This window comes from Vulpes lagopus, chromosome 4 (assembly GCF_018345385.1).
Source record: "Vulpes lagopus strain Blue_001 chromosome 4, ASM1834538v1, whole genome shotgun sequence".
NCBI classification, from domain to species: Eukaryota; Metazoa; Chordata; class Mammalia; order Carnivora; family Canidae; genus Vulpes; species Vulpes lagopus.
The window spans coordinates 102,258,641-102,281,269 of NC_054827.1; the positions used below are offsets into that span (position 1 = coordinate 102,258,641).

A 22,629-nucleotide genomic window follows, 5' to 3' on the forward strand; every position below is an offset into this window, starting at 1 on the left:
ACCCACCCCAAGAATATATAAATAACAATTTTTTAAAATAAAGATTAATTAAAACCAGGTAACATAATCCTGAAACCCACTAACTGAGCTGAAATACTTGTAATAAATTAAAGTGAATCCGAGAGGGAGAGCCTCTGTATCACCAGTGGCATTCCTTGCCCCAAGGGTGACACGCTCCTTTGGCCCTCTGAAAAAATGTATTATTTTACATTTTGCATCATGTTATGCAGTGTTACAATTCATTTCCCTGCATACATACAAATCAAGGCCAGCATCAGTCTAGCTATGAAATACTGATCAAGGCTAATTTCTTTATTATTTTCATAAACTGAAAACATAAAAAATTCACACCTGTTAGGATGGCCACTATGGAAAAAAAAGAAAAGAAAATAACAGGTGTTGGTGAGTATGTGGAGAAACTGGAACCCTTGTGCACTGTTGGTGGGAATGCAAAATGGTGCAGCTGCTGCAGACAACAGCATGGAAGTTCCTCAATATATTAAATATAGAATTACCATATGATCCAACAATCCTATTTCTGGGTATATATTCAAAAGAATTGAAAGCTGGCTCTCAAAGAGATATTTGCACACCTATGCTCATTGCAGCATTATTCACCATGGCCAAAAGGTGGAAGTAACTCAAATGTCCATCAATGGATGGACAGATGAACAAAATGTGACATATGCTAACAAAAGAATTTTTAAAGATTTTATTTATTTATTCATGAGAGACAAGATTATATTTATTTATTCATGTCTCTGCCATAGGCAAAGGGAGATGCAGGCTCCCTGTGGGGAGCCCAGTTGGGGATTCAGTCCCAGGACCCCAGGGTCATGACCTGAGCTGAAGGCAGATGCTCAACCACTGAGTCACCCAGGCATCCCTAACAAAAGAATATTATTTGTCCTCAAGGAGGAAGGAAGGAAATTCTGACACATGCTACAACCTGGATGAACTTTGAAGATGTTACGCTAAGTGAAATCAGCTGGTCACAAAAAGACAAATCTCATGTGCCTCCACTTATATGTGGGACCTAAAAGTAAGATGGTGGTCCCCAGGTGTGGGTGGCAGGGGGAAATGGGAAGTTGTTTTCGAGGAGTATTGAGTTTTACTTCTTGAGATCTGTTGCATAACAATATGAATATACATAATAAACACTACGGAACTATACCCTTAAAAATGGTAGAGAAGATAAATTTTATATTTTATATCACAATTTTTGAAAAACATGGAAATGGAAATCCTAATGTCTTCCTCCTAAACCCCAGTGGATCACCTTGCAAACCCTACTATGGAAATGAGCTTGGATCCTCAAGTGGTGTTGATGTAGCAAGTATTGGAATTACCCTGGGGTGGGGGGGGGGGCTGCATCCCTCTGCTTAGGAGCTGGAAAGTAAAGGGTTGTCTCAGCAGGCCTGAGCTGCTCAAACCTACATATTTCCAAGAAAGACCTATCTTTGGGAACGGCCCTTGGCTGGCTCCTGGGAAAAGAGCTCTGAGTTCTTGGGATGTTCTCCCTGGTAGAGTGGCTTTGTATCCCTGAGGCATTGGGTCACCTCCTATTACCTTGACTAGAGTCTCTGCTAACAGCATGATTTGTTTCTACTCTGAAGTTTGAGTCACTGAGGTCAGCCAGTGAGGGGGCGAGGGCACTGCATGCCTATATGACCGACCCCCCAATAAAAACCCAGACTCAGATAAGCTTCCTGGATTGAAAACACTGCACACTTGTTGTCATAGGTCCTGCTGGGAGAGTAACACCTACCCCTAGTACTCCACTGGCAGACAATGCTTAGAAGCTTGTGCCTGATCTCTCCAGGTCTTTGCTCCATGCCTCTTTCCCTTTGCAGATTTTAATCTCGATCATTGTACTGTAGTAAACCATAACTGTGAGTATAGCTGCTTTTCTGGGTCCTAATTCAGGTTTATCACAGAGCCTCAGTGTGATCTTGGGGACCACCTGACACAGAAGCCTCTCAGGGTCTCTTGTGTCCTGACCTGTCTTTAAAATCATCTCTCCTTTCTTTTTTCCTTCTAGCCTTTGGTCTAAACAGGAAAGAAGACAATTTTCTTGGTTTTCATTCATTCATTCATTTTCTCAGTATTTTTTGAGTCCTTCCTTCCACCAGCTATTGTGCTGCCTTGTTTCTACCACGAATAGGAAGTCCTCACAGAGAGTAAATGTCCTCAGAGCAAGTAGAGGGTGGGTAGGAGAGGCCAAGACCAAATAGGAGGACATCATACATTGTAGGAGTTGAGAGAAGAAGTGTGGGGCCAGGTGGGTTCAGGTTCAATTCCAGATGTGCCCCCTCAGGCATCAGCTCAAGCACTTGACCTTGGCAAGTGACTTAGAATCTAGGATCCTTGGATGCCTTATCTGTAAAACTGAGGCTTTACCCTTGCATTGGCTCTTTGCAGTGATGCTGCCCCCTAAGGGGGTGTCTGACACATGCAGAGTGTTTTCAGTGTTTGGGGGAAAGCTACTGGCCATGTCCAGGAGGTCAAGATGTTAAATACTCCTGAAAGCACATTTTACTTTATCCCACACTCTGTATACAGTGGTATAATAATAATAATAATTAATAATAATAATAACCCTACTACCAACATTATAATCACTGAAAAGTTGAAGATAATCTTTGTTTTGTTTTTGTTTTTATCCTCAAATCGCTATGTTTCAAAACCACTCTCTCAGGGCATCTGGATTGCTCAGTGGTTGAGTGTCTGCCTTCAGCTCAGGTCGTGATCCCAGGGTCCTGGGATCAAGTCCCCCATTGGGTTCCCCGCAGGGAACCAACCTGCTTCTCCCTCTGCCTACGTCTCTGCTTCTGTGTGTCTCTCGTGAATAAATAAAATCTTTAAAAAAAAAAAAAGACCAAACCACTCTCTCTGGGTGATCATGTCACTAACTAGGTATACTTTTAGGCTTAATAAGTCGATTTGCTTTTAATTTCTATGGACTGCTCTTTTTTACAAACTTAATTTTGTTTAATTAGTATGTACAATATTCTACATGGTTCCAAAGTTAAATCCACAAAACAAGCTTTATTCAGAGAAATCTAGTCCCTTCCCTTCTCCTCCATAGGAAATCACTTTTTAATTTTATGATTTATATTTCAATCTTTTTATCATCATAAACAAAGAAGGGACATTTATCCAGTACCCCTCCATTCTTAAATATACTTTCCCCATATTTGTGCATATGTCTTTTCTTATATCTGCCAGTGTATCTCTGGGAGAGCTTCCTAGGAATTTGCTGGATTATGGGATATAAGCATATGTCACTTTGTCATGTAGTGCCAAATTCCCCTCCACTGGGATTGTACCATGTTGCATTCCCACTAGTAAAGCATGACAATGCCATCAGCTTCACAGCCTTGCATAGTAGTTGTCATACTTTTGGATTTTTGCCAACCTTATCTTAGTGTAGTTTTAATTTACTTTTCTCTTATGAACAAGTTGGAGCATAATATCACATGGTTAAGAGCCATTTGTATTCCTTTCTCTGTAAAATGTCCTTTCATATCTTTGGCCCATTTCTCCATAGCATTATTCACCACTTTTTTTTTTTCTATTCATAAAAGCTCTTTATATATTAGGGATATTCCATTTTATTTTTAAAAGACTTTTAATTTATTTATTCATGACAGACACAGAGAGAGGGGCAGAGATACAGGCAGAGGGAGAAGCAGGATCCCTGTGGGGAGCCCAATGCAGGACTCAATCCCAGGACCCCGGGACCACACCCTGAGCCAAAGGCAGATGCTCAACCACTGAGCCACCCAGGCGTCCCAGGATATTGCATTTTAACTTAGAATTGTCTCAGCTGTATTTGGCCTGTGAGGACCAGACAGGACTGAGGGGGTTAGAGAAAGGATGGGAGGCAACCATCCCCTCTGGGTACCCAAAGAATAACAGCGCAGAGTCTGCCACATGCCCAGAGCTGGCCAGAAAGGAAAGTCAGTAGAGATTGCCACTGGACTTGGATGAATGAATCTCCGGTGGTTTTGTCCCAAGAATAGCGCCACGCCCTCAAGGGCTGTCTACAGCGACCCCCTCAGCTCCAGGGAGGTCCCAGCCCCCATCTGGCAGCCCAGACAGATTTAGGCTTCTGGGTACCACTCTGGGGGGCCTCTGGAGGCCCCAGGTCTTCTCGGCAGCCAGGAGCCGAGGCTTAACCAGACCATCAACACGGTTCACAAAGCGAGGTCAAGGGCGTTCGGGAGAGCTGCTCAGGCTAGAAGGGCTGCAGTTCGTGCTCCTGATGCCCGCTGGGCTGCTGTGGGGGTCAGAGTCAGGAGCGGGGTACTTTAGTTTCATAGCCCTGGCAAGAGAGCCTTTTAACAAAATGAATCGCTCTCTGAGTATCAATTTGTCTCCAGACTTTCTGAGTCTGGAACTCAGAAAGTTTCTCAACTAGAACTTTGCCTCTGCAGCAGAATGGAAACGCACCCTCATTCCGTTCATGTGACTTTTTTCTAATGAGTGACCCAGCAGAACAATTAATCCAAAGTAATCTTATCCCAAAAGAGCATTCCTCTGGCCTGTCAGGCTTCTAATTAGCTGGAAGCTTGTAATCAAAGGAACCTGGGTTTGGCAAGTTGAGGTACAAGCGGGCGTCCTCTTCCTGGCTTGGGTACTGTGGCCCTGGGATGCCATCCCCAGATTTCCAGCAGGTGCTCTTCCTCCTGGAACACTTCCTGGAGCAGCTTTTCCTTGTCACTCAGGTCCTAGCTGAAATGTCACCTCCTTCGAGAGGCCTTCCTGGCCCACTTCTGCTAGAGGAGCTCCCCAGGCACACACACCCTCACTGTGTCACCCTGGATTAATTCTTGGTGGCCCTCAGCACTCACTGATATCATCCTGATTAGATTTTACTTCTTTCTGGCCTGTTCTCCACCACAGGAGGCTGGCATCACCAGAGTGGAGGCTCAGGCTCTGGAAACAGGACCCGGCATGCAGCAGATGTGTGCCAGATGTGGAATCAAGCAGGGAGTGACCAGCCTGTCACTGAACTGTGTCCCCACAGATCCCCAGTGGTGGGGTTCTTCACTGGGATTCCAGGATCATTCCAAACAAAACACAATTCTGCCTACTTAGGCTTCCAGAATTTTATCAAACAATGTTTCCAACCACCTACATCTGAAGGTTTGAGTGTCAAAGTGCCTTGTGGGGCACACACACAAAAGGAAACCAGAAATCTTTGTCATCCAAATGAGCAAGGGGGGGCATGTTCATATTTACTTTTATTTTCAATTTATCTTCCAAAATCGAGTGTGGAGGGGTATTTTGACCCCATGATCTATTTATTGGTCACGATGAGAGTCAAACCATGTCACTTGAGGTTCACAATTGTAAGAAACTTGGGAGAGTTTTCCAAACATACAGATGTACTCTATTATTATCAGGATTATTTTCAGTTTCTACAAAGTGACCAGTCAAGAAACGCAAAGGAATTGAGTTGATGACACCTCTCCACTCCTTTCACTGACCTTTGTCTTGATTTAAGAGTGCTGGTTTAATAGGGTTTATATTAACAATGTGACACTAGTCAAAGTAGCAAAGGTTTTGAAAATCCTCACACCCCATGCTGGAGTGTGTACAAATTGACACACATGCCTATTCTCTCTCTACTACTGAAAGGGGTTGGTATATCTCTTCTGAGAGGTAATATTGTTTCATGTGGTAGAGTAGCTCCAGGATGTCCTCCAGTATGGACTGAATATTTGCGTCCCTCAAAATGCATATGTTGAAGCCCTAATTCCCAATGTGATGGTATTTAGAGGTGGGGCCTTTGAGGGACAATTAGGTTTAGACGGGGTCATGAGGGTGGAGCCCCCATAATGGGATTAGTGGCCCTTAAAAAGGCATGGTGAGACTAGAACTCTGCAGACATGAAAGAAAGTCCATGTGCGGTCATAACCAGAAAGTGGGCCCCCATCAAAAAACCAATCTGACTGGTGCCCTGATCTTGGACTTCCAACCCCCAGTACTGTGAGGAATAAATGTTTGTTGTTTAAGCTCCCAGTCTATGGTATCCTATTATAGCAGCCCAAGCCGACTAAAACTGCTGCCAGTGAAGTGTTCTAATATTCACACCCTGGTGTAATCTCCTCCCATAATGGGTCTGAGCTGGCCTGTGACTCATTTTAACCAAGAGAATTTAGTCAGGCTGGGGCCTACAGCTTCGGTGTCTGTCTACCTTGCCCAAGTGACCTCATGTGGCGAGGACAGAGGTCCTGTGGTCCCAGCACCCCAGTCAAGCCTCCATGCTCTTGCTGCAGCCTCCATCTGAACACAATCACATGAGAGATCCAAGCAAGATCAGTAGAAGAACCGCCCTGCTCAACCCACTTGTCCCACAGCACTGGGAGAGATAACAAAGTGGTACTTGGTTGACACCACTAAGTCTTGGGGTTGTTTGATGTTCAGTAATACCAAGCCGACATAGAGCATGACAGTAAAGATAGGGAGAGCTCACACAATACTATTTTGTTAGGTGGTACATTACAATCTCTTTTCCTCTGTCCTTCCTCGTGGTCTTTGAAGGTCTTGTGTAACTACTCATTTGGAATTGGGAAAAAGAACAACATGTGTTAAAAGCAAGGTGTATATGTGTTTTGCTTCCATAGGAATGTAGTGTTTCTTTAACAATGATAATCCTCCAAATATATTAATTTTGCTCCTGGGCAGTCCCTGTGGCTCAGCGGTTTAGCGCCAACTTCAGCCCAGGGCATGATCCTGGAGACCCGGGATCAAGTCCCATGTCGGGCTCCCTGCATGGAGCCTGCTTCTCCCTCTGCCTGTGTCTCTGCCTCTCTCTCTCATGAATAAATAAACTCTTCAAAAAAATTTTTGCTCCTACCATGTTCTAAGTCTGTGCTAGATGCTTGTGAAAACCTGGAGTCCAGGACAGACCACAGAGAAGAAGGGCAGATACCAGGAACAGTGTATCAGGGGAGGGGAAGCAGCCAAGTTCAGTAGCAAATGTGAGCTGAAATGAAGATTTATGGTGAAAGAAGCCAGACACAAATGGACAGATATTGTACAATTCCACTTATATGAGGTAAGTTAGAATAGTCAAATTCATAGAGAAGGAAAGTGGAATGGTGATTACCAGGGGCTTGGGGGAGAGGGGAGATGGCGATTTGTGGTTTAAAGGTGACAGAGTTTCTGTTTGGGATGATGGAAAGTTTTGGAGATGGATGGTGGTAATGGTTGCACAATGATATGAATGTACTTAATGCCATCAACCTGTATACTTCAAAGGATTAAATGGTAAATCTATTATTATGCATATTTTGCATAGTTAAAAAAAAATTATGGACTTTGCCATCATGCTCCACCAGCAACATTTAGCCTGTTTGGAAGCACAGTCTGAAGGAAGACTGAATTCTCAGTGACTTAGCTTAGGCTGACGCCTCCATCTTTTAGACAGGGCTAAAAATTATGTAGGGATTTAAAAAAATATTTATTTATTTGAGAGAGAAAAAGAGAGTATGAGTAAGCAGAGGGAGAGACAGAGGAAGGAGAGGAGAACCTCAAGCAGACTCCCCACTGAGCATGGAGCCCATCTCGGGGCTCAATGCCAGGACCCCAAGATCACCACCTGAGTCAAAATCAAGAGACAGCCACTCAATAAACTGAGCTGTCCAGGTGCCCCTGCTATGTGGGAATTTTAACAAAACCTACTCTTTTCCATACCTGGAAGCCTTCCAGCATTTTATGGTATCAAGATCTAGAACTCATCTTCTCAGATGAGAGCATGAGAGTCTGAAAGGTAACAGTGAGCTGCTGGTTTACTGAAAGTGTCTCAGAGGGATCCTAAAGAGAAGTTCTTGTGGACGGCAGTTACTCCCACTTGAAGGCTGTTTGCAAACCCAAGGCCATCAAAATGTGGATGTCTCCCCAGGAACAGGGGAAGAGGCAGGGACAGGGGAGACTAGACTTTTCTGGAGGCGGGAGTTGGGGGATGGTGAGCCAGTTGGAAATGGGTCTTACTAAGGAAAGCTCATGATCAAATGTTTATTTGATGTGTACGAGCTAAACTAAGACTTTACAGGTTATTAGTTATTTGGCTGAATGCTCAAATTCAAGCCAACACAGGGAGAAGAATGGAGGACCTGGTTGACCTGAGCCTCATCTGTACAATGGCAACAATAACCATATGGTATCCATCACAAAGATTATTAAGGACCTCAGAGAGGTCAAGCAAACTGGCAAAAAAGGAGGCTTTAGTGACTGATGGGAGAAATCTGAGTGTGGAACTAGGGCTGGAAACCAGGCAGTGGTAAATGAACTTTTAAATTAATAGAAATCATTCTCTCTCTCTCCCTCCTCCTCTCTCTCTCTCTCTTTTTCCTTGATCAGTCTGGCTAGAGGTTTATCAGTTTTATTGATTTTTCTAGAAAACCCAGTTTTTGGTTTCTTTGATTTTCATTTTTAGGATTCTGTTCATTTTCACTGATTTCTGCTTTGATCTTATTCTCTCCTTTCTTCTCTTTAGTTCAGGTTTAATTTGCACTTCTTTTTCTAGTTTCTTGCAGTAGAAACTGAAGTCATGATTTGAGACCTTTCTTTTTTTTATGATTTTATTTATTAATTCATGAGAGAGGCAGAGACATAGGCAGAGGGAGAAGCAGCCTCCTTGCAGGGAGCCTGATGCAGGACTGGATCCCAGGACCCTGGGATCACAACCTGAGCCAAAGGCATTCAACCACTGAGCCACCAAAGTGCCCTGAGACCTTTCTTCTTTACTAGCATTGTTCAGTGCTACAGATTTCCCTCCAAGATCTGCATTAGCAGCATGCCATGAGTTTTTTATACACTCTGCTTTAATTTTCATTCATTTCCAAAGACTTTCTAACATCTCTTTTCACTTCTTCTTTGAGCCATGGCTTGCGTGCTTACGTATTTATTTATTTAAATATTTTAAATATTTTATTTATTTATTCATGAGAGACCCAGAAAGAGAGGCAGAGACATAGGCAGAGGAAGAAGCAGGCTCCAAGGAGCAGCTCGGAGGGGCTCGGGCGGCGTCTCTGTGGAGGGGGCTGCCCGGTTGGCAGCGTGAATCCAACAGCGCAGGCCCCGGAGCACAGGGCGCTGGGACACAGCCCAGGATCCGGCCTCCCCCCGGGACAGGCAGAGGCCGGGAGGGCCCAGGACAGCGAGGACGCTCCTGCCCCGAGCTGAGCAGATCAGTGGCCCCGCCCCGGAGCATCCAGACCCTGCAGACCGAGAGCTCCAGAGTTACTGTGGGGGCTGACTCCAGGGCTCCAGAGCTGGCCCCGCCACTGTGGTTGTTCCTCCTGGGGCCTCACGGGGTAAACAACCCCCACTGAGCCCTGCACCAGGCAGGGGGCAGAGCAGCTCCCTCAAGTGCAAACACCTGAAAATCAGCACAACAGGCCCCTCCCCCAGAAGACCAACTAGAGGGACAAGTTCCAGGGGAAGTCAAGGGACTTAAAGTATACAGAAACAGAAGATACTCCCCCGTGGTTTTTTTGTTTTGTTTTGTTTTTTTTTTGTTTTTTTTTTGTTTTTTTTTTTTTTGCTTTTTGATTTCTGTTTGCTTCCCCCACCTTTTTTTTCCCTTTCTTTCTTTTTTCTTCCTTTTTTATTTTTTCTTTTTCTCTTTTCTTTCCTTCTTTCTCCCCTCTCTTTTTTTCCTTTTCCCAATACAACTTGTTTTTGGCCACTCTGCACTGAGCAAAATGACTAGAAGGAAAACCTCACCTCAAAAGAAAGAATCAGAAACAGTCCTCTCTCCCACAGAGTTACAAAATCTGGATTACAATTCAATGTCAGAAAGCCAATTCAGAAGCACTATTATACAGCTACTGGTGGCTCTAGAAAGAAGTATAAAGGACTCAAGAGACTTCATGACTGCAGAATTTAGATCGAATCAGGCAGAAATTAAAAATCAATTGAATGAGATGCAATCCAAACTAGAAGTCCTAATGACGAGGCTTAACGAGGTGGAAGAACAAGTGAGTGACATAGAAGACAAGTTGATGGCAAAGAGGGAAACTGAGGAAAAAAGAGACAAACAATTAAAAGACCATGAAGACAGATTAAGGGAAATAAACGACAGCCTGAGGAAGAAAAACCTACATTTAATTGGGGTTCCCGAGGGCGCCGAAAGGGACAGAGGGCCAGAATATGTATTTGAACAAATCCTAGCTGAAAACTTTCCTAATCTGGGAAGGGAAACAGGCATTCAGATCCAGGAAATAGAGAGATCCCCCCTAAAATAAATAAAAACCGTTCAACACCTCGACATTTAATAGGTAACCTTGCAAATTCCAAAGATAAAGAGAAGATCCTTAAAGCAGTAAGAGACAAGAAATCCCTGACTTTTATGGGGAGGAGTATTAGGGTAACAGCAGACCTCTCCACAGAGACCTGGCAGGCCAGAAAGGGCTGGCAGGATATATTCAGGGTCCTAAATGAGAAGAACATGCAACCAAGAATACTTTATCCAGCAAGGCTCTCATTCAAAATGGAAGGAGAGATAAAGAGCTTCCAAGACAGGCAGGAAGTGAAAGAATATGTGACCTCCAAACCAGCTCTGCAAGAAATTTTAAGGGGGACTCTTAAAATTCCCCTTTAAGAAGAAGTTCAGTGGAACAATCCACAAAAACAAGGACTGAATAGATATCATGGTGCCACTAAACTCATATCTCTCAATAGTAACTCTGAACGTGAACGGGCTTAATGACGCCATCAAAAGGCGCAGGGTTTCAGACTGGATAAAAAAGCAGGACCCATCTATTTGCTGTCTACAAGAGACTCATTTTAGACAGAAGGACACCTACAGTCTGAAAATAAAAGGTTGGAGAACCATTTACCATTCAAATGGTCCTCAAAAGAAAGCAGGGGTAGCCATCCTTATATCAGATAAACTAAAATTTACCCTGAAGACTGTAGTGAGAGATGAAGAGGGACACTATATCATACTTAAAGGATCTATCCAACAAGAGGACTTAACAATCCTCGATATATATGCCCCGAATGTGGGAGCTGCCAAATATATAAACCAACAAATAACCAAAGTGAAGAAATACTTAGATAATAATACACTTATAATTGGTGACTTCAATCTAGCTCTTTCTATACTCAATAGGTCTTCTAAGCACAACATCTCCAAAGAAACAAGAGCTTTAAATGGTACACAGGACCAGATGTATTTCACAGATATTTACAGAACTTTACATCCAAACTTGACTGAATACACATTCTTCTCAAGTGCACATGGAACTTTCTCCAGAATAGACCACATACTGGGTCACAAATCGGGTATGAACTGATACCAAAAGATTGGGATCGTCCCCTGCATATTCTCAGACCATAATGCCTTGAAATTAGAACTAAATCACAACAAGAAGTTTGGAAGGACCTCAAACACTTGGAGATTAAGGACCATCCTGCTAAAGGATGAAAGGGTCAACCAGGAAAATAAGGAAGAATTAAAAAGATTCACAGAAACTAATGAGAATGAATATACAACCATTCAAAATCTTTGGGATGCAGCAAAAGCAGTCCTGAGGGGGAAATACATCGCAATACAAACATCCATTCAAAAACTGGAAAGAACTCAAATACAAAAGCTCACCTTACACATAAAGGAGCTAGAGAAAAAACAGCAAATAGATCCTACACCCAGCAGAAGAAGAGAGTTCGAATCAATAAAGATTCGAGCAGAACTCAACAAAATCGAGACCAGAAGAGAACTGTGGAACAGATCAACAAAACCAGGAGTTGGTTCTTTGAAAGAATTAATAAGATAGATAAACCATTAGCCAGCCTTAGTAAAAAGAAGAGAGAGAAGACTCAAATTAACAAAAGCATGAATGAGAAAGGAGAGATCACTACCAACACCAAGGAAATACAAACGATTTTAAAAACATATTATGAACAGCTCTACGCCAATAAATCAGGCAATCTAGAAGAAATGGACGCATTCCTGGAAAGCCACAAACTACCAAAACTGGAACAGGAAGAAATAGAAAACCTGAACAGGCCAATAACCAGGGAGGAAATTGAAGCAGTCATCAAAAACCTCCCAAGACACAAAAGTCCAGGGCCAGATGGCTTCCCTGGGGAATTCTATCAAACGTTTAAAGAAGAAACCATACCTATTCTACTAAAGCTGTTTGGAAAGATAGAAAGAGATGGAGTACTTCCAAATTCGTTCTATGAGGCCAGCATCACCTTAATTCCAAAACCAGACAAAAACCCCACCAAAAAGGAGAATTACAGACCAATATCCCTGATGAACATGGATACAAAAATTCTCAACAAGATACTAGCCAATAGGATCCAACAGCACATTAAGAAAATTATTCACCATGACCAAGTAGGATTTATCCCCGGGACACAAGGCTGGTTCAACACTCGTAAAACAATCAATGTGATTCATCATATCAGCAAGAGAAAAACCAAGAACCATATGATCCTCTCATTAGACGCAGAGAAAGCATTTGACAAAATACAGCATCCATTCCTGATCAAAACTCTTCAGAGTGTAGGGATAGAGGGAACATTCCTCAACATCTTAAAAGCCATCTACGAAAAGCTCACAGCAAATATCATTCTCAATGGGGAAGCACTGGGAGCCTTTCCCCTAAGATCAGGAACAAGACAGGGATGTCCACTCTCACCACTGCTATTCAACATAGTATTGGAAGTCCTCGCCTCAGCAATCAGACAACAAAAAGACATTAAAGGCATTCAAATTGGCAAAGAAGAAGTCAAACTCTCCTTCTTCGCCGATGACATGATACTCTACATAGAAAACCCAAAAGACTCCACCCCAAGATTGCTAGAACTCACACAGCAATTTGGTAGCGTGGCAGGATACAAAGTCAATGCCCAGAAATCAGTGGCATTTCTATACACTAACAATGAGGCTGAAGAAAGAGAAATTAAGGAGTCAATCCCATTTACAATTGCACCCAAAAGCATAAGATACCTAGGAATAAACCTAACCGAAGAGGTAAAGGATCTATACCCTAAAAACTATAGAACACTTCTGAAAGAAATTGAGAAAGACACAAAGAGATGGAAAAATATTCCATGCTCATGGATTGGCAGAATTAATATTGTGAAAATGTCAATGTTACCCAGGGCAATTTACACGTTTAATGCAATCCCTATCAAAATACCATGGACTTTCTTCAGAGAGTTAGAACAAATTATTTTAAGATTTGTATGGAATCAGAAAAGACCCCGAATAGCCAGGGAAATTTTAAAAAAGAAAACCATAGGTGGGGGCATCACAATGCCGGATTTCAGGTTGTACTACAAAGCTGTGGTCATCAAGACAGTGTGGTACTGGCCCAAAAACAGACACATAGATCAATGGAACAGAATAGAGAACCCAGAAGTGGACCCTGAACTTTATGGTCAACTAATATTCGATAAAGGAGGAAAGACTATCCATTGGAAGAAAGACAGACTCTTCAATAAATGGTGCTGGGAAAATTGGACATCCACATGCAGAAGAATGAAACTAGACCACTCTCTTTCACCATACACAAAGATAAACTCAAAATGGATGAGAGATCTAAATGTGAGACAAGGGATCCCTGGGTGGCGCAGCGGTTTGGCGCCTGCCTTTGGCCCAGGGCGTGATCCTGGAGACCCGGGATCGAATCCCACGTCGGGCTCCCGGTGCATGGAGCTTGCTTCTCCCTCCGCCTGTGTCTCTGCCTCTCTCTCTCTCTCTGTGACTATCATAAATAAATAAAAAATTAAAAAAAAAAAAAGAATTAAATGTGAGACAAGATTCCATCAAAATCCTAGAGGAGAACACAGGCAACACCCTTTTTGAACTTGGACACAGCAACTTCTTGCAAGATACATCCACGAAGGCAAAAGAAACAAAAGCAAAAATGAACTATTGGGACTTCATCAAGATAAGAAGCTTTTGCACAGCAAAGGATACAGTCAACAAAACTAAAAGACAACCTACAGAATGGGAGAAGATATTTGCAAATGACGTATCAGATAAAGGGCTAGTTTCCAAGATCTATAAAGAACTTATTAAACTCAACACCAAAGAAACAAACAATCCAATCATGAAATGGGCAAAAGACATGAAATCTCACAGAGGAAGACATAGACATGGCCAACATGCACATGAGAAAATGCTCCGCATCACTTGCCATCAGGGAAATACGAATCAAAACCACAATGAGATACCACCTCACACCAGTGAGAATGGGGAACATTAACAAGGCAGGAAACCACAAATATTGGAGAGGATGTGGAGAAAAGGGAACCCTCTTACACTGTTGGTGGGAATGTGAACTGGTGCAGCCACTCTGGAAAACTGTGTGGAGGTTCCTCAAAGAGTTAAAAATAGACCTGCCCTACGACCCAGCAATTGCACTGCTGGGGATTTACCCCAAAGATACAGATGCAATGAAATGCCGGGACACTTGCACTCCGATGTTTCTAGCAGCAATGTCCACAATAGCCAAACTGTGGAAGGAGCCTCGGTGCCCATCGAAACATGAATGGATAAAGAAGATGTGGTTTATGTATACAATGGAATATTACTCAGCCATTAGAAACGACAAATACCCACCATTTGCTTCAATGTGGATGGAACTGGAGGGTATTATGCTGAGTGAAGTAAGTCAGTCGGAGAAGGACAAACAGTGTATGTTCTCATTCATTTGGGGAATATAAATAATAGTGAAAGGGAATATAAGGGAAGGGAGAAGAAATGTGTGGGAAATATCAGAAAGGGAGACAGAACATAAAGACTCCTAACTCTGGGAAACAAACTAGGGGCGGTGGAAGGGGAGGAGGGCAGGGCCTGGGGGTGAATGGGTGACTGGCACTGAGCGGGGCTTGATGGGATGAGCACTGGGTGTTATTCTGTATGTTGGTAAATTGAACACCAATAAAAAATAAATTTATTATATAAAAGAAAGATCAAAATATACACACACACAAAAAAAGAAGCAGGCTCCAAGCAGGAAGCCCAATGCGGGACTTGATCCCCAGACCCAGGATCATGCCCTGAGCCAAAGGCAGAAGCTCAACCACTGAGCCACCCAGGCATCCTGAGCCATGGCTTATTTAGAAGTGCATTTAGTTTCCAAATATTTGGGGTTCTTCCAGATACCACTCTGTTGTTGACTTCTAATTTAAATCCATTGTGGCATCATGAAATGGGCAGAGACATGAACAAACATTCCTCCAAAGAAGACATACAAATGGCCAACAGACAGATGAAAAAAATCAACATCACTTGGCATCAGGGAAATACTAATCAAAACCACAATGAGATACCACCTAACATCTGTCAGAATGGCTCAAATTAGTCAGGAAATGACAGATGTTGGTGAGGATGCGGAGAAAGTGGAACCCTCTCACACTGTTGGTGGGAAAGCAAACTGGTGCAGCCACTCTGGAAAACAGTATGAGGTTCCTCAAAGTTGAAAATGGAGCTACTCTACAACTCAGTAATTGCATTACTGGGTATTTATCCCAAAGATACAAATGTAATAAACCAAAGGGGCACCTCCACCCTAATGTTTATAGCAGCAATGTCCACAATAGTCAAACTATGGAAAGAGCCCAGATATCCATGGATAGATAAATAGATTAAACACATTAAGTATATATATATATATATGACTACTACTCAGCCATAAAAAGAAAAATGAAATCCTGGCCATTGGCAATGACGTGGATGGAACTAGAGGGTATTATGCTAAATGAAATATGTCAGAGAAAGACAATTATCATATGATCTCATTCATATATGGAATTTAGGAAACAAAATAGAGGATCATAGAGGAAGAGAGGAAAAAAATAAAACAAGACAAAATACGAGGGAGACAAACCATAAGAGACTCTTAATCATAGGAAACAGACTGAAGGTTGCTAGAGGGGAGGTGGGTGGAGGATGGGGTAACTGGGTGATGGGCATTAAGGAGGGCACTTGATATAAGGAGCTCTGGGTGTTATATAAGACTGATGAGTCACTGCCTTCTACCTCTGAAACCAACAATATATTCTATGTTAATTAATTGAATTTAAATAAAATTTAAAAAATAAAAATAAAACATTGGGAAAACAAAATAAAAAGGCAATATGAAAGGAAAAAGTTATACTTATGTTATGAATGGTTTATTTGAATTAAAAACAAGTTTTATGACAAATACCCACCATTTGCTTCAACGTGGATGGAACTGGAGGGTATTATGCTGAGTGCAGTAAGTCCATAGGAGGACAAACATTATATGGTCTCATTTGGGGAATATAAAAAATAGTGAAAGGGAATAAACGGGAAAGGAGAAAAATGAGTGGGAAATATCAGTGAGGGGGACAGAACATGAGAGACTCCTAACTCTGGGAAACGAACAAGGGGTAGTGGAAGGGAGGTGGGTGGGGGGTTGGGGTGACTGGGTGACGGGCACTGAGGGGGGCACTTGACGGGATGAGCAATGGGTATTATGCTATATGTGGCAAATCGAACTCCAATAAAAAATATACAAAAACAATAAATAATAAAATGTTATAAAAAAAACAAGTTTTAAAAAGCCAGATGCAATGTCTTGTTGACATTTTAACATAAGGTACAAAGTGTTGTTGGTTATTAATCCCATTTATCTTCCTGGATGGTTTAACTTGAGCATTCAATCTATGGAAGGCACATGGACATATGTGCTATATACATTTTGACTGTATGATGAGAGGAATTAGAGTACACACTGAAATAATAAAACTCTGTGATTTAAAAATAAATAAGTAAATAAATCCACTATGGCCAGGCAATATACTTTATACAACCTGGATCCTTTCAAATCTCTTCAGACTTGTTTTATGGCCCAGGACATGGTCTATCCCGAATATATGGTAGATGTTTTATATGCACTTAAAAGAGCGTGTATCCTAATCTTGGTGGAGTGTTCTATAAATGTCAATTAGGTCAAGTTGGCTAATGGTTTGTTCAAGTCTTACGTACATTTGCTGATTCTCTGTCTGTGTTCTATCACTTGAGAGAGGGGTACCAAAATCTCTGACTAAAACTGTGGATTTTTTTCTATTTTCCTTATACTTCTATTCATTTTTACTTCATAATACGTGAAGTGCTGTCATTAGGGGCATAAATGTTTAGAGCTGTTATGTCTTCTTGATTAACTGACCTTGATTAATTGGCTAGTTATTCCATAATTGCTAAATGGATCTCTGACTCTAAATTGTGACCTCTCTGAACACAGTTACCAAGAGAGGTAAAGGACAGGAACAATTTTACAAGTGGCAAAAAAGAGGGTGACCCCAGCAGCCTGAAGGCTGATATCCAAAATGCATCTTGTGGCTTTCCAAACATTTCCCCACCCCTGGGGGACCCAGTGCCTGAACTCTGACCATCACACATCCTTTGGGTTCATTTCTCTCTGTCTGGATATTTTTGCAAATGCTTGCAAGAGAAGAAACATGGTCTGAGCACACCTTCCTGCCCAGAGAGAAGGTACAGTGTGGACGTGAGCAGCAGGACCTGGCATAGGAGAGTCAGGAGCACCCCAGAGAGATATAACCCTTACTGAGACTGGTCAAGGAAGCAGCATAATCCTCCATGAGGAGAGACATCAGTGCAGAGGCTGGGACCTGACTAAGGACGCCTCAAACTGATGCTCAGCCCACAAGCCCACAATGGCCTCCATGGGTTTCGGAATCCTGGGTGTGCAGCCCTGATGTAATGCTGACATTTTTTTAAGATTTGTAACATGCTTCTAATGTGACTGAATGTGAGGGTGGAGAAGAGAAAAAGTAGGTCCAAGAGCTTTTTGTTAGTTTTTCCCCCAATTCTGTCCCTTCCCAAAATAAAAAGGGACTTCAAATCTGACGCTGTGCTGCCTGGGGTAACTTGCATGATTTCCAGGGTCACGCTAGTTTGCATACTTGACCCTGGTGTTGGACTGTGTGTGTTGTGGGTTATAGTTTCATGTATTTATGGCAGCACAAATACAGCTTTAATCCCCTCAACGTTCTGGTCTAGACTCTACAGAGCAAGATAAACAGGCCAGAGTGCTTCCCATGGTGATAGAATGTGTAATCCAGAAAGGACGTGATGAATTTCATCAACACTAAGCCTTAGAGACCAAATACCCAGCGTCGAGAAAGCAAAAACTCTGCTCAACTATGGCGAAGTTTAAGATGCAATTGACTGTAAGATTCATCCAATTTTAGGATGTCCAAATGCTTTTTTTTAAAAGATTTTTTATTTATTTATGACACACATACGCAGAGAGAGAGAGAGAGAGGCAGAGACACAGGCAGAGGGAGGAGCAGGCTCCATGCAGGGAGCCTGATGTGGGACTTTATCCAAGGTCTCCAGGATCACGCCCTGGGCTGAAGGCGGCGCTAAACCACTGAGCCACCCAGGCTGCCCAAATGCTTTTTTTTAAGTGGCTTTTTGTATCAATAAAATATGATGAGAGGACTCCTCAGTGGTTCAGGGGTTGAATGTGTCTGCCTTCAACTCAGGGCGTGCTCTCGGAGTCCCAGAATTGAGTCCCACATCGAGCTCCCCTCAAGGAGCCTGCTTCTCCCTCTGCCTGTGTCTCTGCCTCTCTCTATCTCTCTCTCTCTCTGTCTCTCATGAATATATAAATAAAATCTAAATAAATAAATATACAAATGAATGAATGAGTGAATAAATAAATAAAAAATATGATGGGTCAATGTGAAGGAGGACAAGAGAACAAACTCAATCTTATATGTAAAAGTAGTGCAGTTATTTAAAAAGTGCCCGCCTGGGGCTCCTGGGTGGCTCAGTCATTGGGCACCTGCTTTCAACTCAGGTCTTGATCCCAGGTTCTGGGATCAAGCCCCGCACCAGGCTCCCTGCTCAGTGAGGAGTCTGCTTCTAACTCTCCCTCTCCTCCTACTTGTGTGCCCCCTCTCTTGCTCACTCTCTCTCTGCCAAATAAATAAATAAAATCTTTTTAAAATTTTTTAAAAAGTAAAAATTAAAAGTGCCCACCTTGGTTTAACCTAGTACAGCCAAGCATGTGGTGGAAAACAGAATATGCAACTGTGCATTTCCTTTACAGGAAAGGGGCATTAGTGATCAGGAATAGTGAAGGTGATGGGACAGGTTTTGAGAGAAAATAGACTTTTGAAAGAAAACAGGCCATAATCCAAAGTATAAAATAAATATCCGGGAGTCCATACCGATGTAAAGAAATGATTAAATAAATAAGTAAGTAAGTAAGTACATAGGTGGGGGGTGGAAGAGCCAAATCTTGCCTGCAGGTGCATTCCAAATAATTTATGCAGACACTCTGCCCTCAAGGGGGCGTAACTCCCTATTCCCCAAAGGTGGACTGGGCCTACTGCTGTCCTTCCAAAGAGTGTGATACGGGGAGGGGGTGGGGAGGGAGAGCACTTTATGGTGAGAAAACCTGAAAGCCAAGTCATCATGGTCAATGTCAATGATGATCAGTCACATTGACAGTATGTGCCCTTGACATGATGGGAAGAGAATGGCACTTGACCCCTGTGCTCTTCCTCCCTCAAACCCATAATCTTAGTCTAATCATGAGAAAAACATTAGATCCTAATTGAAGGCAGAGTATAATACCTAGCCAGTACTCCTTAGAACCATCAAAACCATCAAAATAAGGAAAGGCTAAGAAACCATAACAGCCAAGAGGAGCCTAAGGAGACCTGAGGACTGAGTGTGATGTCATATACTGGTTGGGATCCTGGAACAGGAAAAGGACATTAGGTGAAAACTAGGGAAATTTGAATAAAATATGGACTTTAGTTAATGATATGTTAATGTTGGTTCATTCATTGCAACAAAAGTATCATCCTGATGTAAGATGTTAATAAGAGGGGAAAGTATGTGTGGGATATATGGAAACTCTGGGCTATCTTCATGACTTCTGTAAATCTCAATGTGTTTTTTATTTTATGTATTTATTTATGTAAGTCAGCTGCACACCCAGCATGGAGCCCAACGTGAGGCTTGGACTCATGAACCCAAGATCAAGACCTGAGCTGAGGGGGCACTTGGGTGGCTGAGTGGTTTAGCATCCACCTTTGGCTCAGGTCGTGGTCCCAAGATCCTGGGATCGAGTCCCAAATCGGGCTTCTCGCAGGAAGTCTGCTTCTCCCACTGCCTATGTCTCTGCCTCTCTCTGTGTTATTCTCAGGAATAAATAAATAAAATAAAAAAGAAATAATTGGCTTTTACGTGGAAAGGCAAACAGTCCCCTGCTTGTTACATAGGACCCACCCTTCATTGTAATGGGCTGATCAACATGGTGCTTCTTGCACTCTCCTGATACACTGCCTTTTATTCTTTATTATGATGATATTTTTAAAGCAACATGTAATAAGGTGCAAGACCACATCATCTTTGGAATAAAGAGAAATTATTCTGTATATCAAATTTATCAAATCTGGCAAAAGCCCTGACCCTCTGGCCACCCAGGCTGGGTTTATCTTATGTGCAATTACATAATGCCTTGGCCCAACTGACCTGTGGTATGATTTACAGAACTTTTGTTTTATTTGCTGCCTTTCCAGGCTCAGGCACTTGTAGAAGAGGCTAAGGACATAATTCCTTTGGAAAGAATATGAAGTGGTACTGGCTCCAAAATTAAAGTGTCCAAGAACCAGGAGATAATGATGCAGCCATTTCATTCATAAGTCACTAGATAAAACTTATGGACAGAGAGGGGTGGGTGCCCCCCACCGGCCAGTGCAATGTTAAACACTTTGACACATGCTGTGGGTAAAGAGCATTAAGTCATCCTTCTGGGAGCTTGAAGGAAATGCCTCTTTTCATTGCGGACTTCTAGCATTTATATTATTTTTCTATATTTTCCTTCTTTTTAAAAACACTCTTCTCCCATTTAAAAACAAAAAGCGCCTGTCTGGCTTGGTTGGAGGAGCATACAACTCTTGCTTTTGGGGTCGAGAGTTCAAGCCCCATCTGAGTATAGAGACCACTTAAATAAAAAAATTTAAGAGCAACTACAACAAAAGCACATTCAGGTTATTATTTGCTAATAGCTTGCTTCTCTGAGAGGTGAGAAGTTGTTAGTGTAGAATGAGACATTCTTTTCCTCTCTGGATTCTTTAATGCCTACCTATGATGCCTGGTATGGGGTAAGTGCTCATTAAACATTGTCCATGATATCGACAAGGCTGACTTTGCTAGGAGACAGCATGGGACTGGAATAGCTTTCTTTCCGGCATCCAGCCACTGGAACACATGCTTCAGGCTAGGCCCTCTATTTGGGATGGAGACATGTTGCTAGAAGTCCCCACAGACAATGAAGTGCTTATACTGACCTAGGGAGTGATGTGCCCTTTTGTGCAATCCTGATTTGTGCACCCATCTGAGTTTCCATATCTGTATAATGGGTCAAATGTATGTACATGAACTAGGTTGGACCTTTGCCTTAATATGCCTGCTTAGATGATTAGTCCTGCAAAGGATGTTCTGTGGACAGTCTGCTGGTACTTTCAGCGGATACGACCAGTGTGGCCCCAAACCAGAATGAGAAAGTCTAACACTGAGGAGAGTCTGCAGACATGTTAGTGGAGGCCACAGAATGACCCAGGGCGGCCCAGGAAGTGAGAAGGCTCCTGTGGATTGAGAGTGAAGAGAGCATCTAAAAACATCACAGGTCACTGTGCTCTGGAGAAAAAAAGCCAGAAAGAAGAGCAGACTAGAAACCAGAGACTGAGAGCAGGGACTGGTGGAGGAGGCAAATGGTGGCAATGGTTGTGGGGAGCTGGGCTTGGGCTCACTTGCTTATCAAGTCGCCCAAGTCACTGTCGCCTCATCCGTGTCTCAGGCACTGGCAGGAGAGCTGGGAAGGGAGCAGAGATGAGCTCAAGGCAGAGGGTCTGCCATCATGACACAGCCCTAGGGCTAAGGCGTTTGGGTGAGTCTCCTCACTTTGCTCACACAGGGGTCATTGGGTAGTAGTTCTGCATGTTTCTTGAGTTCTAGGAATTTTCTAAGCCATTATCATGCTGTAAGTGGTCCTCCTCCTCTGAACCAAATGATGTTTTCCCCCAGGGGAGGAGGGAGGCAAGTGGGCCGACCCTGGACTTCACTCACCAGGACCATGTGAGACTGGAATCTAGATGGCAGGTGTCCTCAGGCCAGCTCCTCAAGGTCCCTGAGGCCCACAGCCGCACCTGCACAATGGGGAGAAATATCCATTTCTCTGGACTGCAGGAAGAATCCACAAGCTCCTCTGCATAAAATGTCCGGTGTGGTATCCAGGACGTGGTGGTTGTGAGGATTTATTCCCACTTGCCAGAAAGAAGCCTGTCCATCCCCCTGCTTCCACTAGATGGCCATCCCAGGGGCCTCAGAGATGAGGGTGGGGCCAGTTTCCTCTCATTTTGCTGTAGGTTCCTTTCTTCCATATGTTCTTCCAAATGAATCTTTTCCTCTTCAGAGTATCTAATCGTGTAGTGCTTCTCAGAATCTGCTTTGAGTTATGATGATTTTATTTAAGGGCCCCCTTCTCTTCCTAGACAGGGAACCCGTGGAGGGAACTGTGGTATAAGAAAGGGGATATCTGGTTTTTGTCCCTCTCCCCAGGCACGGGAGCTTCAAAATTC

The 22,629-nt window shown here is 42.9% G+C and overlaps 1 protein-coding gene across 6 annotated transcripts in view; it reads right to left on the reverse strand.

Moving 5' to 3' along the window:
* PGPEP1L (pyroglutamyl-peptidase I like) overlaps positions 1 to 22,629 on the reverse strand; it is a 44,482-nt gene that overhangs the window by 9,494 nt on the left and 12,359 nt on the right. For 3 of the 6 annotated variants that reach the window (XM_041753593.1, XM_041753591.1, XM_041753595.1), the window contains exon 3: positions 22,118 to 22,197. The exons of the other annotated variants lie outside the window; for them this stretch is intronic. Coding sequence is in view for 1 of the 3 variants with exons in the window: in XM_041753595.1 (XP_041609529.1) it covers positions 22,118 to 22,126 (9 nt within the window). In the remaining 2 variants the exon portion in view is untranslated. The remainder of the gene's footprint in view (positions 1 to 22,117; positions 22,198 to 22,629) is intronic. 6 annotated transcript variants of the gene reach the window in all.